General features: G+C 30.5%; 1 protein-coding gene and 1 non-coding gene across 3 annotated transcripts in view; both read left to right on the top strand.

Annotated features, from left to right (window-relative positions):
* Window positions 1-15,930, top strand: part of Evi5 (ecotropic viral integration site 5) — a 54,638-nt gene extending 38,708 nt beyond the window's left edge. Inside the window, exons 3-15 of one of the 2 annotated variants that reach the window (XM_088188020.1) lie at window positions 6,929-7,053; window positions 7,253-7,426; window positions 10,405-10,631; window positions 10,699-11,055; window positions 11,126-11,320; window positions 11,602-11,760; window positions 11,827-12,027; window positions 12,170-12,505; window positions 12,577-12,756; window positions 12,821-12,988; window positions 13,060-13,155; window positions 13,237-13,335; window positions 15,249-15,930. In XM_088188020.1, the coding sequence (XP_088044146.1) occupies window positions 7,002-7,053; window positions 7,253-7,426; window positions 10,405-10,631; window positions 10,699-11,055; window positions 11,126-11,320; window positions 11,602-11,760; window positions 11,827-12,027; window positions 12,170-12,505; window positions 12,577-12,756; window positions 12,821-12,988; window positions 13,060-13,155; window positions 13,237-13,335; window positions 15,249-15,329 (2,325 nt within the window). In that variant the 5' untranslated portion in view covers window positions 6,929-7,001 and the 3' untranslated portion in view covers window positions 15,330-15,930. The remainder of the gene's footprint in view (window positions 1-6,928; window positions 7,054-7,252; window positions 7,427-10,404; window positions 10,632-10,698; window positions 11,056-11,125; window positions 11,321-11,601; window positions 11,761-11,826; window positions 12,028-12,169; window positions 12,506-12,576; window positions 12,757-12,820; window positions 12,989-13,059; window positions 13,156-13,236; window positions 13,336-15,248) is intronic. The other variant, XM_088188021.1, reaches the window with a different exon arrangement.
* On the top strand, window positions 5,569-5,640 carry TRNAP-AGG (transfer RNA proline (anticodon AGG)). The gene has a single exon. It is a non-coding gene; the product is annotated as a tRNA-Pro (tRNA).
* Window positions 15,931-16,451: the final 521 nt, after the last annotated feature.

Genomic DNA, 16,451 nt, shown 5'->3' on the forward strand with positions numbered 1-16,451 from the left:
AATTGTAGGTATTCATTATTACTCCGTTGGTACAGATTTACTAGATTGGGCTTAAGGCTGTAAGGTTACAACGGAAGATTCAATAAAAATAAATAAATAAAAGGTGCTCATATGTGTCAAACCATAATTTAAAAAAATCCAAATCCATCACGATTTTTTTACCAGAGAAAAAATTCGTAGCAGTATATTTTAATACTGCTAAACGCTTGCAAAAAAGTGAAGAAGATTGTCAATTTCCCAGTTACAGTTTTAAATTAATTTGAATATTTGTAGAAATATTATAAAATAAAAGTTGAGAATCTTTTTGATTAGTCAGCATTCTAAATATCGAATACAAATGTTTGGAAATTATAGATTAAACCAAAGACTGACTTTTCGTGTCATTTTTTTACTTGGCCTCATTTACCCTGTTTTTTAATGAAATAGTCCATGTATATATATATGTATATCATACATATACCGTTGTATAATCGACACACCCCTGTGCGAGCTGATATTTACCTGACCTTTAATGTAAATGTGATGCGATGGTATAAGCACATACTTAGTATAATGCTTATGTTGAGTCTATGGATAGGTATGACCCTAAAAATCTGAATATATTATAAAAGTCATGTTATATAAATGAAAGCTTTGGGCGAATTGGAAGCACAGGAATGAAACTAGAGTTTTATATTAAAATTAAGTAAACTATTCACACGTTATATTGATTAGTTCACACCTTGCTTCATAAAAAATGCATTTAAAGAATTATTACATATACATATATGTTACATTGTAGTAAATTTAATTTTTGATATTTTACAAACATCCAGAGTAATTTGCTGTAATTGACCGGAAGTCTCAACATCCGTAGCCGGAAAGCGACACGCCTAGGAAAATGAATAATATTTTCGAAAGGGGGTGCACTTCTTCTGAAATTTATTACACAATATGTTATACAGATAGTAAAAAAGTGGCAGCAGCTCGTTTATCTTCAGTGTTTATAGGGTGACACGTGTCAATGAATGACACTTATTTTTCAAAAATCTGACACGTTATCGATTAACAACCCGCTACCTGCAAAATTCACATATCGTTTTACCCATTGAAATTTCATTAAAATTAAAGCATAAGTGTTTTACAATATGCCCGGCTTTGTTACGCGGAGCGCGTGTCACTTTAACAATGTATTTACGATTCACGCTATATTGTAAATTGGTGTACTTATTTATATTAAAGAGAATTCATATGAAATTTATCAGATATCTTTACAAGAAGTACGAATTTTTGCTTTGAACTTTGGCATACAATTCATTGTATTCTCAACGTAGCGTGTATTCAATAAAAACCTTTTGTAGTTGCTACAGGGTGGTGTTGATTCTTAACGATTTTAAACTGTGGGTTATGGAGTGCCTTAGAGCAGTTGTGCGCAAACTATTTTTTATTTCTAGCCCCTCAGTTTAAAACTTAATATAAATTTAACACACAAACGTGGGCTAAAAACATTTTTTTTTTAATATATTAATTAAATGTTAGCGCTTGTTTTAGATTTATTTTGTGTTTGAATTCATTATCATTATTGCTTGTTGACTGTCCGGCAGTCGCAAAGAAACTGAGATAGTACGCGAATTGCGTTGCGTCGCTTGGCACTATGCCATCACAGAAATAAACATAAATTTTATTTCGCTTCTTGATTATTGCAAATTTTTTGCAAAAATTTAGTAAGATAAAAAAAAAATTCTACCGATTTTGAGAACTGTGTTTTATGCACAGTCGCGATTGCATCCATATTCTTATCATTAGCGCTCGAAAACGCAGTGAGCTCCTCAGCGAACTCGACAGACTCGAAGATGTTTTTTTTTTATCTGGTACAATTTATGTGGAATAGTACACATTTTTCATTTCTTATAAAATTTTATATTTATATCATGACGTATTGCGGAAAATTGTCATGATAGTAATAAATAAATAATGATACCCATGCGAAAGTTGACTAATTTCTCCAAAACATAAATTTCTATTGCTCCTGAAAATTTCGTTTTAATTAAAATTTAATTCAGTATAAGTCTCTGGTATTGACTAGTACATATTTGGTATTGAAAATTCTCTAATAAATAGCTAATACATCTCATATGTAATATCCTATATGCAGTGCCGTAGCTAGAGCGATCCTTAAAATTGCCGCCCCCCACCCCCATACATATTTTACAGGGTCATAAAATCAGTATTTATTAATATAATAAATTGATTATTATTAAGCTCTTGTTATTCGTGGATTTATATATGTCTTAGTGCGTTCAGGGTTAAGAACCACACTAGACGATGCCGCCCCCAAGCAAGTGCCGCCCGGGGCGGCCCGCTCCCCCATAGCTACCATAAAAAATCGATTCCAAAGTTATACATAGTAATATTTTTTACTTAAAAATAATGTTTCAAAATTTATTATAACTATAATAAATTTTAAAACATTATTTATATGTTATTATATGTACAATAGTACATTATTATATTTAAATATATTATAAAACCACTGTTTAATTAGTATTTTGCTCTTGAATTTTATGATATTTTTATGTATAAATATATATATATATAAATCATGACACTTTCTAGACGATAATTGTTGTCAATCATGAATCTATTGTCATATTCTAACAATTCTATCGATAACTCTAAAAGGTTAGCTGAAGGGCAATACTTTATTTTTTATCATTATATATTCTTTGCATATCTAAAATTAAATTCTATGAGGAAAAAAGGAACACATTTTTGTACAAACCTACAAGTGTAAGTTGACGTATTTCTCCTCTAAAAATGTGATTACGTCTGCTCTTTAATTTCCACTGAAAAAATTCAAAATGTCTGAAAGTGTTTTGTATGAAACTTTTGATTCATTATGTAACATAAATTTAATTAATTTACACGGTAAAGGTTTCTAGCCAATTTCATGTTTACAGTTGTGATATTTTAAATACAGAAAAATAAATTAATAAAAAAAATTATAACCTTTTAATAAAAACGTGATTAAATACTATCTAACTAAAGAGCTGTAACTATTGAAATGTGTGTTTATATTTAAAGTTAGTCTTTATCGTATTTTCGTGGTGTGAGTATATAGCAATGTTATTTAATCTGTATTGTGATTTTCTTAATTAGTATATAATGTATGTAAATTATTTGTATGGCTTTATATTGGATGACTTGTAGTTTAGAAAAAATAGTGTTATTACAATAGTTTCACTCTAGATCAGACAAACATATGTTAAAGTAGGTCTGATATATTATTATTTGTGTTAATGTGCTGTTAATTAGTATTATGCCTTTGTTTACTTTACTTCCTAAAACAAAATCAAATCATTAGTAATTACTTATTAATATCAAAAATTACTGACCCACAATATCGCACTAATGATGGGAGTCAACAAATCTAATAATTTGTATTTTGATAGGATATAAAAAAAGTTTCGTATGTGTTTCAGGATAGAGCTGAACATAAATGTGGCCAATTAAGTTAATCACGGCTATTCAAAAGGGGAAAAATTAGTGAGCATAATAGAGACGTATACCAAGCCAACTGCAGCCACATGTGGCGATTTCATCTCGAAATTATCAATCATGTTCTATTCACAGACAAAATTGTCATAAGCTAATTTATGTTTAGCCATTCTGCAATATTGCTTTAAACGACATTAGGGTTGTCTAGTGCTTAATCCTGTTTTTGAATGTTTATGTCTGCAACTTGGACACACTGAGTTAAGTATCAAAGAGAAGTACATTATTCTAAAAATAGTCAGTACTATAATAGCTCGCACAGGATAGAATGAAGGGTCAGTCTTGGTAATAAATAGCGAGAAAACTATTTTAGCTGTGAAGTAGAACTGGAAGCACAACTAATTATTCTTTCATGATTCAGGGTGTTTTCCTTTTATTTTTGGTATTTAGTCAATAAGACTAGAGAAACACTTGTGTTCATAATAATCTTACGTATTCATTTTGCTAAGCTATGATTGCTTAAAATTTATTTAGTGTCATTGTTTACTCAAAAATCATAACTCACAATGTTTTGCTACTATCTTTATGTAAATCACTTTGCATATGACAAAATAATTGGACCAGACATTATGTTTCATATTTTTGTAGTTTATGTAATTTAAAAAAACTAAAAATAATATTTTTACACATTTTTATTAAAAAATATATATATATATATATATAGTAACATCACCTTTCCCTTTTATTACTTCGAGTACTCTTCTAGGCATAGTTTTATTTATTTTAGGTTCGTTTAGTCACACTTTTTCAATGTTTTTTTTTTACAAAATATTTGAGCATTTGTATATGATGCATTACTACATTAGTTGCTTGTGAAATATTGGAGTGGTCCAATTATTTTGTCACACCATTGTAGATGTATAGTTCAATTTGAACCTTTAACTGAATGCTTGATACGGTTCTTGAAACAAAACTCATTACAACGAAACTGTTTTTATAAACTAAAAATCTGAAATTAAACGTATATTTTCTGGAAGTGCTGAAGAACGCCGCTCCTTAAACGAGCCGCTGGAAATTAAACCGTACAAAGAGTGTACTTTCTCGCTTCAAACAAATAGTGCCAGAAATGGTTTAATTGTTCTGAATGCTTTGTGTCGCATGTGTTACGTAACTTGTGGATGGGGATGGCGTGTGTGAACGTCTCGCACTGATGACTGCGAGCTTCGCTGATGGGTAATTCAAAGCATAAATCTTAATTCTTTATATTATTTGATATAACTGAAATCAATCAGAAAAAAATAGCGACTTACTAGCAAACTACGCTACAATATTATATATTCAGTTTCTTCAAATAAATTTATCTTAAGACTCACTGAGTTTCCGTAGAAATGTTTATATAAAAATAAACACTTAGCTCCAGCTCTTTGCCCTAGAACAAGCTCATGCCCTTTACTATCACACATTGTGAGCAATCTTTGCAAAATTAAAACCACTTTAAAATTTAATCACACCGACAAAATAACAATAAAAAGGCTATATCAAAAATTTTAAATTCGAAACTCTGTTTAAAAATATTTTTGAGAAAAAAGTATAAATTTTTTTTTTTTGCAAATTGTGTTTTTTTTAAGACACGATCTGCCGTAGTTTTAAACATATTGATATAAAAGTTGTTCTAAAAATATATCTCATAAATATCTCGGTTTTTTTAATTGATAAACATTACTCATATTACTGCACTATCTAAATCTAACTGGCTTTTCATATACTGAGCATTCGATTCTCGAAAACGTTTCTAAGCTGTGCACAGTTTATAAATATCACACTTGAATTTATGGTGATTAAATGTATGAGTCATTTAAAATGCATCTTCACCCACATTAATAAATCATATATCTAAAACTGTCTATGTTTCAGGACTGAAATCAATATGCAATTTATTCATTAGTACTATTTCAAGAGATTCATCTGAACTACTTATATTATAAAAGGAATGCTTCCAAGTAATATGTAGTACACGACTCTTGGTGACAAAACGCTATCATAATAATAGTAATTTTAACTAAGTGTTTATAATTAGTAGTATGATACTCGTATGGCTCGTTGGTCTAGGGGTATGATTTTCGCTTAGGGTGCGAAAGGTCCCGGGTTCAAATCCCGGACGAGCCCAAAGTGTTTTTTTTTTTATTAAAGCATTGATTTATTATTATTAATATATGTTTTGAACATCCCCTCGTTCAGTTGTCAGTGGGTATGAACGTTTTTCAAAAGTGCATTCACTCGAAATGTATGTACGTAACACTAGAATTTTTATATGTACTTATGTATGTATCACAAAAACTTTTAACTCCGAATTCCATTCTGTGTTATTATCTCCTTAAAAGAAAGTCTTTTCAAATCCATTTATCACATACACTGAAATGATGCAAATGAGTTTACTGTGGACGTTAATATTTTATGTGATTATACATAAATATATAGAAGTTTATGTAGATTGCTATGTATTCGGTCGGCAGCTTCTAAAACAGTGGTTATAATAACCACTGTTTTAGACCATTTTATAATAACCAGTAGTGTTTGAGAAAAATAAATCTATTAAACTACTCTTAATAATAATAATATATACACAGCTTCACCTGTGTTTTGTTGCCAGTTATATTGTAACGTTGAACTCTTCGCTGTATTTGATTTTTATGTTGATATTACAGATGCTTTTGGACACACGGGAGAAGCATTCATATGTTAAACTAATTCCTGTCACAATTAGCGACTGTCCTTGTGTTTGTGTATTGTTATTCTGAATAATTTATTGTATTGTGATTCTGAATAAACACATCCTCGCCTTCAAATGTGCCAGTTTTGCCCCAATCACAAACACATTCAATTTCTTTAAAACCAGCAAGGTTCCGTTACATAGTTAAGTTCAAATTCCTCAACAGCATAATATAAAGTTAGTTTGTGATGTTGTGATCCACTTTAATAACTGTTAGCCTCTTCTATATACAACAAAAGTAACGTGTAGCAACTGGCATTATATTTTGCATCGAATTTTACAGTATTTAAGTATTGCTTCTTTTGTATAACCATAAATTACGTTCCAAAGAATGTGTCGAAAAATAAAAATATCAGAATCTATACCATATTATTTTATTTTAAATTATTTATATGATATTTTTTTAATTTGCGTTTATCTTTTCAGTAAGACAGACAAACTTCAAGATTATGAAACATTAAGTTATTGATAATAATTGCTAAATATGCTTTTAAACAATTATTGTTGCAATTAAAGAATGTCTTTTTAAAATTGAAAAAAAAATGCACGAGCTTATTAAACAATTAAGTTCGCGTCAAATTAACTTTGTCCTAATATCGAATATCATTCATGTCGTCGCTTTGTTGCTGTTTTTGTTTTGCCATCGCTTTGCCCTTTGTGAATGTTGCTTTATTTATTTTTCAGAGACGATATTCGCCATCATATCAGCAGGGAATATCAGGAACGTTATATCGGATGCTCATGAAGATCTGGCACTATGAGAGCTAAGCTTACGGCTGATGCTGACTCACCACCTGCTCCCAACGACGGTGAATTTTTTTGCTTTGCATATATTCAATTTTATGTTTGTGCCTCGTTTGCCTATTGGTTTTGAAATGTTTTGGTATATCAGTTTTTGTGGTTCTGCTGCATGTGTAGCATTTCTAAATTTAATAAAAAAGTATTTGATCGTTTCATTTTACACTTTTTTCACGTCATATCACTAAAATATAATAACATGCTTTTTAGGTGGTGCTGAAGCAGCTAGCACTTCCATTCCAAACGAAGAACTACAACTACTTGCCAAGCTGGAGGAGGCCAATCGGTTGATCGAGGCCGACGCCAAGAGCCTCAACTCGCTCTCCGGCACATCGGGTCACTCTCGGAAAAGCTCGGACACATCTCAGATATCTCTCACTTCAGGTAAAATATTCCTGGAATTTAGTTGTCAGGATTATGATATCGTATTTTGCTCGTTCATCTAAATCAGAATCTTTTGAATCAATAAGTAATGAGATATCCTTTGCCAACAACCAATCATTTATCACTCCTTGTAATGCCGTCTCAGTGGAATGTTTTTCTCTGAATAAAAATAAAATGTTTCTCATATCTCATTTCTTCAACGTTTTTACTAATTTTTATTTTAGGTATATGTATTTTATTTACTAAATAATGTAATTTAGTTTCTAGTGTTTTTTATTAATTTACATCTTATGTATTGACTTTCTTCTAAAGATACTGATTTAAATTCTCTAAATTTTACATTAAATGTTTCATTATCGTAGTGTACTAATTTATTAAGCTGAGGTATTGAATTCACAATCTTTTCTATACTATAAACATAGTTTGTATTCATTTTTTCTGCTATTATATGATGATCTTTATATATATTTCCATCAATCTCCATATTTATTATGTCGTTTCTCTGAGTAGAATTAATTAATTTTTTTATTGTTTTCCACATCTTATTCGGGTCATTTTTTAGCTATTCTTAATGCGACTTCTTATACCATTTTTTAGCTATTCTTAATGCGTTGACTGCCATTGTTGATATATTTTATCTGTTCTACATTAAACATTTTTAACATCATCATTAAACCACAGTTTTGGATTGAATCGATATTCTGTTTTAAAATTATATTGACATTTTATTTTACTCTCCAAAATATTCTTATGAATATTGTTCCATATCATATTAACATCCTGTTCTCTACATTCCAGCAGTGGCGTAGCTATGGGGGGCGGGCCGCCCCGGGCGGCACTTGCTTGGGGGCGGCATATTCGCGATGGAATCGTTTAGTGGGGTTCTTAACCCTGAATAAAATAAAATTTATGTAAATCTACGAATACCAAGAGCTTAACAATAATCAATTTATTATTTTATGACGCTGCAAAAATGGCGGCACATACCCTAGCTACGCCGCTGCATTCCAGTCACATTTTTGTAATTCTATTCTTAATTTGGTAAAATCTATTTTTTACCTTAGTAATTACATTTTGTTTTTCTATATAAATATATTTAAAAAAAAAAACATTTTTTTTAAATTTAATTTTTTTTTAAAAAAAATTATAAACATGAGTGAGAAACGGAAAAATTTCAGTGTTGATACGAACAAAAAGAAATCAAGGACTCATAAACTTTACACGATTCGAGACAAAGATGGAAATTATTAGACGTTCTGACCAACATCAAAAAGATGTCCCTCTGAGTATTTAAATTATTCAAGCAAAAGCTCTTAGTTTGCACAAAGATTGGAAGGATAAATTAAAAAAAAGATTTTATCACGGTTTTTCAAGCAAGTAACGGTTGGTTTTACAATTTTAAAATGAGGTATTTTTTTCATAATATTAAATTTACTGGAGAATCGGCTGATGCGGATAAAGATGCTGCAAAAGAATTTATTTCCTAATTATCTAAAATTATTGAAGATGGAGAATATTCCTCTAGCCAAATATTTAATGTAGTTGAGACAGGTTTATTTTGGAAAACTCTTTAGCAATGAAAAATATGAATGAAGCCTTCACGCACCTTGACAAATTTTAAAATATTATGGAAGATTGTGGTCCCAATGGAGAACGCATATCTCAAGTGCGTAAGGCAATCAATAAAGACATAGCATGTTATAAAATACTATATGAAGAAAATAAAAAGAATAGTGGAAAACAGTTAACTCTTGATAACTTATCAAAGGAAGCACCCGCAAACCCCACTTAAACATGTCTTTTAAACGCCTCTTAAACATATTATATTTACTTGATAAATAAATATTTTTAAATACACACATTTTTACTTCCTTCTACTTTCGAACATTCAACATTCGCACACATTTTCAGGACCAATTATGTGCGAAAGTCGAGGGCCGCCTGTATAATAAAAATAGTAGATTTCACTTTACATTGCACTCCTTAACATTGTCATAAACTAAATCAATTAATGTACTAGTGCTATTAGTTGTCTTTGTATTTGCGTTGACACGTTGTCGTAAACCAAATATATTTGCTCATTTTTCTATTTTTGAAGTAGAAAAATCCATTTGTTCCAATTAAAATTCCAGTCTCCAATTAAAACGGCATCCATAATTTATCATCAGAACCATTCTGTAATATTATTTATGAATTCCAACAATGAATTTGGATCATTATTTGTAGATATATATGCTAAACATAATAATACGGGAATTTTTTTGATAAAAATCTTTACCACGATGGACCAGTGTGTCTTATCTTAATTATTTATAAATAGTGGATCATAATTGATATATTTTCTAATATACAATAAAGCAGCTCCTGTATGTCTGGAATTAGAATCGCATCTAATCATATTATAATTGACAATATTCAATATTATTTGTGATATATGTATGTTTCTGTTAATCCTAAATAGCAGATATTCGTTTTTAAATAGCAGATATTCGTTTTCAACGAGTTCTTCTTTATGTGTTAAATAACCCTGTGCATTATCTCAGTTACAAATTCATGTTTCTAATGTGAAATTAATTTATTTAGTTGCTATTTATTTTACTGTATTTTTTATGATACTGTTATATATGGAACGATTTCGATCAATCGAATTATGTTCAACTTTTAAATTTGTGCTCTGCGACAATTTACACAATTTTTTTACTGCATTATTTTACTAGATCCACATTTTATACATTTTTTTTAATTTTTACATTCACTAGCTTTATGATTATATTCGTAGCCACTATACCAACAGTTTGTAAATATATATCTTCCTATATTCTGTACCTATTGATTGTATAATTTATTAATAATTAATTTATAAACTGCTTGAATATTGTTATAATATTATATTAAATTAATTTAGCCATGTTTACAACCATATATTAAATATAACTTCATGCGTTACACAATATTTTATATTAATTTTTATGTTTCAGCTACGAGTTCGAGTCAGGATCGTAACGAAGACGCTGGTGAAGAAGACCAGTGGACGCTATGGGGACGCTTAGTCAACGACTGGGAGGCCCAGTGGAAGAAGAGGAATCAATACGTAAGGGACTTAGTTCGGAAAGGGGTATCACATCATTTTCGCGCTATCGTATGGCAACTTCTGTGCGGTGCCGATCAGTCGCCGGAGAAAAAGTTATACTCGGAATACTTGAGAGTATGTTATTTTTTGCTATTATTTAGTTTTTATTATATATTTTTTTATTGCAATTATTATTTTACAGTCAACGTCAGCTTACGAGAAAGTCATCAGGCGAGACATCGCTCGAACATATCCCGAACACGACTTTTTCAAAGTAAAAGACGGTCTGGGACAAGAGTCGCTCTTCAACGTCATGAAGGCGTATTCGCTGCACGACAGAGAAGTCGGGTATTGTCAAGGATCCGGCTTCATAGTAGGCCTGTTGCTGATGCAAATGCCAGAGGAAGAGTCGTTCGCCGTTCTCGTGAAAATAATGCAGCAGCACGGCATGAGAGATATGTTCAAGCCTTCAATGGCAATGTTAGGTCTTTGCATGTACCAGTTGGAGAATTTGGTAAAAGAATTGATGCCTGATCTTCAGGCGCATTTTCAATCTCAGGTATTGCTCAAAACTATTAATTAAAATTTTATATAGATTAATTAAAATACTTAATTTTTTTCTTTTATAGAATTTCCATACATCAATGTATGCGAGCAGTTGGTTTTTGACGTTGTTCACTACTGTACTTTCTTTACCACTCAGCTGTCGAATTATGGACGTGTTTTTGTCTGAAGGAATGGATATTATTTTCAAAGTGGCTTTAGCCATACTCACTTTAGGCAAAGAGAATTTATTAAGCTTAGACATGGAAGGAATGCAAAAGGTAATTAAAATATACTAATTGCTATATTTGTCTCATCACATAAGTCATGCGTATTTAATTATCGTATATTTGAACATACAAAAAAACACACTACGCCTTCTTACATGTTTAATCGAAACTTTTAATTTTGCAAAAAATTAAAAAATTAAAAGTTAACCACATTCTACCATTTTATCAGCCAACCTGCGAGGATGGCGTTAATTTAACGAAAAATGCGCATAGCTTATGGATTGACCTAATAAAAATTATTTGTATTAATGTGATTCTGATTGATTTTTTAGTTCTTCCAAAAAGATTTGCCGATCAGGGCCGACGCCGATCCAGACGCGCTGATGAATATGGCGTTCAGCATTAAAGTCAACTCGAAGAAGATGAAGAAACTCGAAAAAGACTACGCTATAATGAAGACCAAAGAACAAGAGGAGATGACAGAATTGAGAGTAATTATTTGTTCTTTATTTTTTAAGTATGCGTGTAATAAATTTAAACTATTTGTGATATTTTAGCGTCTGCGCAACGAGAATCGCTCCTTGCGTTGCATAGCCGATCACTTGGAAGTCGAAAGTGCCTCTCTGGCCGAAACCCTCGTCAGATGGCAAGTGGAGAGAGCTCACGGCGCCGAAGCGGAATACGCTCTAGCTCAGCAACTAGCCGATGCCGAACGAAGACTTCAAGCAGCTCTACTGGCCAGGAGAGAACACGACGAGGTTATTATTTTTAAATATACTGTAAAAATCGACGGCGCGTATTTACTTTGTAATATTCTTTAGCAGTGTGCGTACTATGTACTTTGCAAGCGCTTTGCTAAAAATGTGTCCATCGCGTATTTAATATATTATTTTCAAATAGGAAAACTCCCGGCCGTCGTCTTTAGAAGACACTTCGCTGAAAGAAGCTGACATTGTGCAGAGAGACAGTATGATACAATGTCTACAGCAGGAGCTCGTGAAGGTGAGACTGAGTGAGGCTGAAAATGGAGCGCTCATACGTGAACTTAGATCCAGAATCGGCGAGCTCGAAGAAGATAAGAAAACGTTGCGGGAATCCACCGTAGATAATTCAGTGGCGCATCTGCAAGAAGAACTCATAGCCGTTAAACTGCGCGAAGCTGAAGCTAACCTTTCGCTTAAAGACCTTCGACAGCGCGTCGGCGAACTCTCCGATTCTTGGAAACGACACTTACAAGTATAAATTATATTTTTTACTGACTTAATTTATCGTTAATATATAGTTTTAATAATGATTTTATTTTTAAGGAACACCGGCCCGAATCAAATACAGCACCACAGTCTTCGGACGTAATGAGCACACCGAAGAAGTTGCTAAGAGCTTGGGAAAACAGAGCTATTGACTCGCAAAGACGTGAAGAAGATTTGATGACGAGTCGGATTCGCGACATGGAGACTCTTGCTGAATTGAAGGAGCTTAGATTAAAGGTAAATTATTTATAATTTATTTGTAAATATTTTTATATTCAATTTATTATATATATTTTTTTAGGTTATGGAACTGGAGACGCACGTTCAGGTATCGACTAATCAACTGAGGCGTCAAGATGAAGAGAAGAAATCATTGAAGGAAGAATTGGAGAGGATACAGCAGAAGGAAAGGGAACTCATGTCAAAGATGAAAGAGCAAGATAATAAATATAAAGATTTAGAAAGCAAAGTAAGATCATTTATAATTAAATAATAATTTTAATTTCAGACCCTGATCATATTTTTATTGTATTTTTACAGACCAAATATGAGCAGATGATGGCCAACATTAGAAACGCTGAAGATGCTCAACGTATTGCTGAACTCGAGCAAGAAGTATCGGTGTTGCAGATGAAGGTAATTATTTATAGATTTAACTAAAAATATTAAAACTTATCCTCTTTAAAAACGTACTTCAATTCAATTTTGTGCTTTCAGAATCAGGTTATAATAACAGAAGGTGAGCTTCGTAATAACTTGGGCGATAGCGAACGGGAACGGGAATTACAAGATAGGATTGCGGAACTGAAAGCTGAGGTAAAAAGCAATAGAGATTTTAATTCTGTAAATGATATTCTTGATCTATAAATAAATAAATAAAAATAACAAGAATGCCGATAAATAGACAAAGTTGAATAAAACAATTTCAACTTTTAATTATTATCAAAAGTATATTGCACAAATCGATTTTTCTTACTTAAAGATCACAAGAATTTTTTTAAATGTTATGTTGCTGTATTTATATGATTGAAATTTACAATTTAATTGTTTCGGGTTTTTTAGCTACCCACGCCTATAATGAGCCCCGAAAGCGAGCCTTGGAAGTGGCTCGAGTAAGTCTAAGAAAAAAGTGACTTTTATTCCTTACACCTTGTGATTTGTGCTTGTAGGTAGTGCTCGTGACGTATACGTGATAGTGACTAGATTTTTTATGACGTAGTTAGATTTTTGTACTCCATTATACAAATAGAATATTTGAAAATTAAAGTATCGAATTTTATATCGCTTATAACTCTAGAAAGATACACAAATTTATTGATATATTATACAGTTATTGTTTGCAATTATGAGGTTAGTATTAGTAGCAAATTTAAAGTTATAAGGTGTTAATAAACATCAATTATTTGTAGTGTAGCTGTCTCTCGTTGTTTTTATGACGATTTTTAAAACAATTATTTGCATTATATGAAGACCCCAAACTAATTTGTATTTTAATTTTTAATATATATTATTATTTTGAAATTAGTGTGCTAATTTTTAAAACATTCTAATATACGTCCCTTAGTGAGTGCTAGTGGAGTCAAACGCGTCAGTTTTTTTCTATTTTTTAAAATGCGTAAACCTACAATGAATAAATATAAATTATTAAACTTTTTCTGCAGTATGTTTTATTTTAGGATATTAATAAAAACGTATTAATATTATTAAAAACAAACAATAGAATGATTATGCATTATTTTAAATGCACTAAAATTTTAATGTTAGATATAAAATGTCTTATATCATATATTTTAATATATTTTATGATTCATTAATACTTTTTTAGATTTGTAATAGATATATATATTACATAATTAAATAGTTTTATTTTATAAAATTAGAATGGTTGAAACCCCCTGAAAAGTATACGTAATGCATTAAAAAAAATATACATTGATTTGTTATATCATAATTTTTCCATAGCCATACAAAAATAAATATTTTCTTACTGTATTGTGATTAATATCCCCGGAATATTATAGCGCGCTATAATATTCCGGGCAATATAAAAACTACGCTATAGGGGGGACTGCCCAATACGCTATAGGAAACTTCGAAAATTTAATTTACTCTCGTCTTTTCCTCAATTTATATTGGCAATATCGTTATTTTGGCAAGTATACGACTGCATATTTTCCCCTTTTCCTAAGCCACATTTAAGAGTTTTCTACATTTATATCTTTATCAAATGTTTTTCAAATACTCCCAGATAAAATTATTGGCAGTTTTACCAATCGATCTTTACCAAAGGTGAAGCACCGCTAAATATTATCACTGCGTAAGCTGATGGTTAATTGTCTAGTAACCACCTAAATGAATAATAAAAGAATTATCAGAGGATTATGGCTATATCTTAATTACTTTATGATTTCGTAAAGAGATGCGGGTTTTTGCACGCTACTGTAGATCTTTAAATATTTCATACCTTTACTTTAATTAAAAAAAAAAATATTTAATACTTTTGTGTATTTTATATATACGTAAATTATACATAAATCGACATTCACAACGAATAGTATTGTAGCTCATTCTTCCGATTATTAAACAGTGCAATGTAAAATTTAATATTATCTACAATGATATTCGCTGTAACTATTGATATATGCAAACTTAAATTTTACGTCCCAAGGCATGCGTGTGTTTATGAAATGTAATTTCTTCTAAATCTGATCAAATTATTAATTTTTCAGGTCATGAGACTAGAGGCGTGGAAAGCTAAGGCGCTCGGTCAAGTGATACAAGTCTGGCCAACTGACGACAGCGAAGAGTGATCGTATTTTAATTTAATTGTATTGTATTCGTCGACTGAGAATGTAAACTGACCTATCCGTTTGCCGCGTGCGTTATTTTTTAATTTATTTATTACGCTACTTGCAATTTAATATGGAAAAAATCTAATATATTAAATCTAGTCTGTAAATTAGCAAAGGCATCGGTCATTAAATGACTCGATGAAACTTGTATCGGTCACCTAAGATTTTTTAGTTTGATAGACAGATACGTATGTAGATCGCTTTAGATGCTGATATAATATATTGTCTTAATAATATTATTTCTTAGCACATGTCATTTTGCTACTTATTTTATCAATGTTTTGGTGCTGTACAAAAAACACCTATTTCTTATTCGTTTTACTTTTATTTTTTGCTATTTATGTATTATAAATATAATGATAGGTTTTATTCATTGTTGATGTATTACATATTTATTTAATGATAAGCCTTAGGTGTTTTTTATTTCATAATAATAATAATATTTATTAATTGTTTAGCACTATTGTGATAGGCAACTGTAATTAAATTATTGTCGATTAATAGTATTTTGAATAATTTAACTGACCGATTAAAGATTATTAAATTAAGAAATGCAAAACTTTTTTTTTAATTATTTAACAACGCCTGCGGAATTGCAAATTTTTATAAATCGAATTGAGTACTCCATATGATGAGATATATTTTAATATGCGGTGTTATTTTTTTTACCATTACAATATCAGTGCCAAATAATTGAAAGTAATCGAAAAACTTCCTAATCAAAGTCAATACTTTATATGATAATTTTGTTGTCTTACATCGTTTTTACTTCTTAAATCAATGCAAGGTTTGATGATAATATCTTTAAAATCGCCAGATGGTAAATTAAATAAACACATCAGAATGACATAGAAAAATATAAATTATTTCTACGAAGTTCGGAGACTTTTTGAACAAACTATTTATGCATGTTGTTGCTATTATTGTATAACCCCTAAATATAATTAAAACAATTAATTTCTGTCAATATGAAAGCAGTCTTCCATTTTAAATAAAGTTTTATTTTTTTTTATTTAATATATTTTTAGAAAATATATGTTTTCGATTTATTAAAAATATATATCCAAATGGCACTTATAT

Source organism: Plectrocnemia conspersa, unplaced genomic scaffold (genome assembly GCF_051122295.1).
Source record: "Plectrocnemia conspersa isolate PC_06_02 unplaced genomic scaffold, ASM5112229v1 ptg000006l, whole genome shotgun sequence".
Taxonomy (NCBI): domain Eukaryota; kingdom Metazoa; phylum Arthropoda; class Insecta; order Trichoptera; family Polycentropodidae; genus Plectrocnemia; species Plectrocnemia conspersa.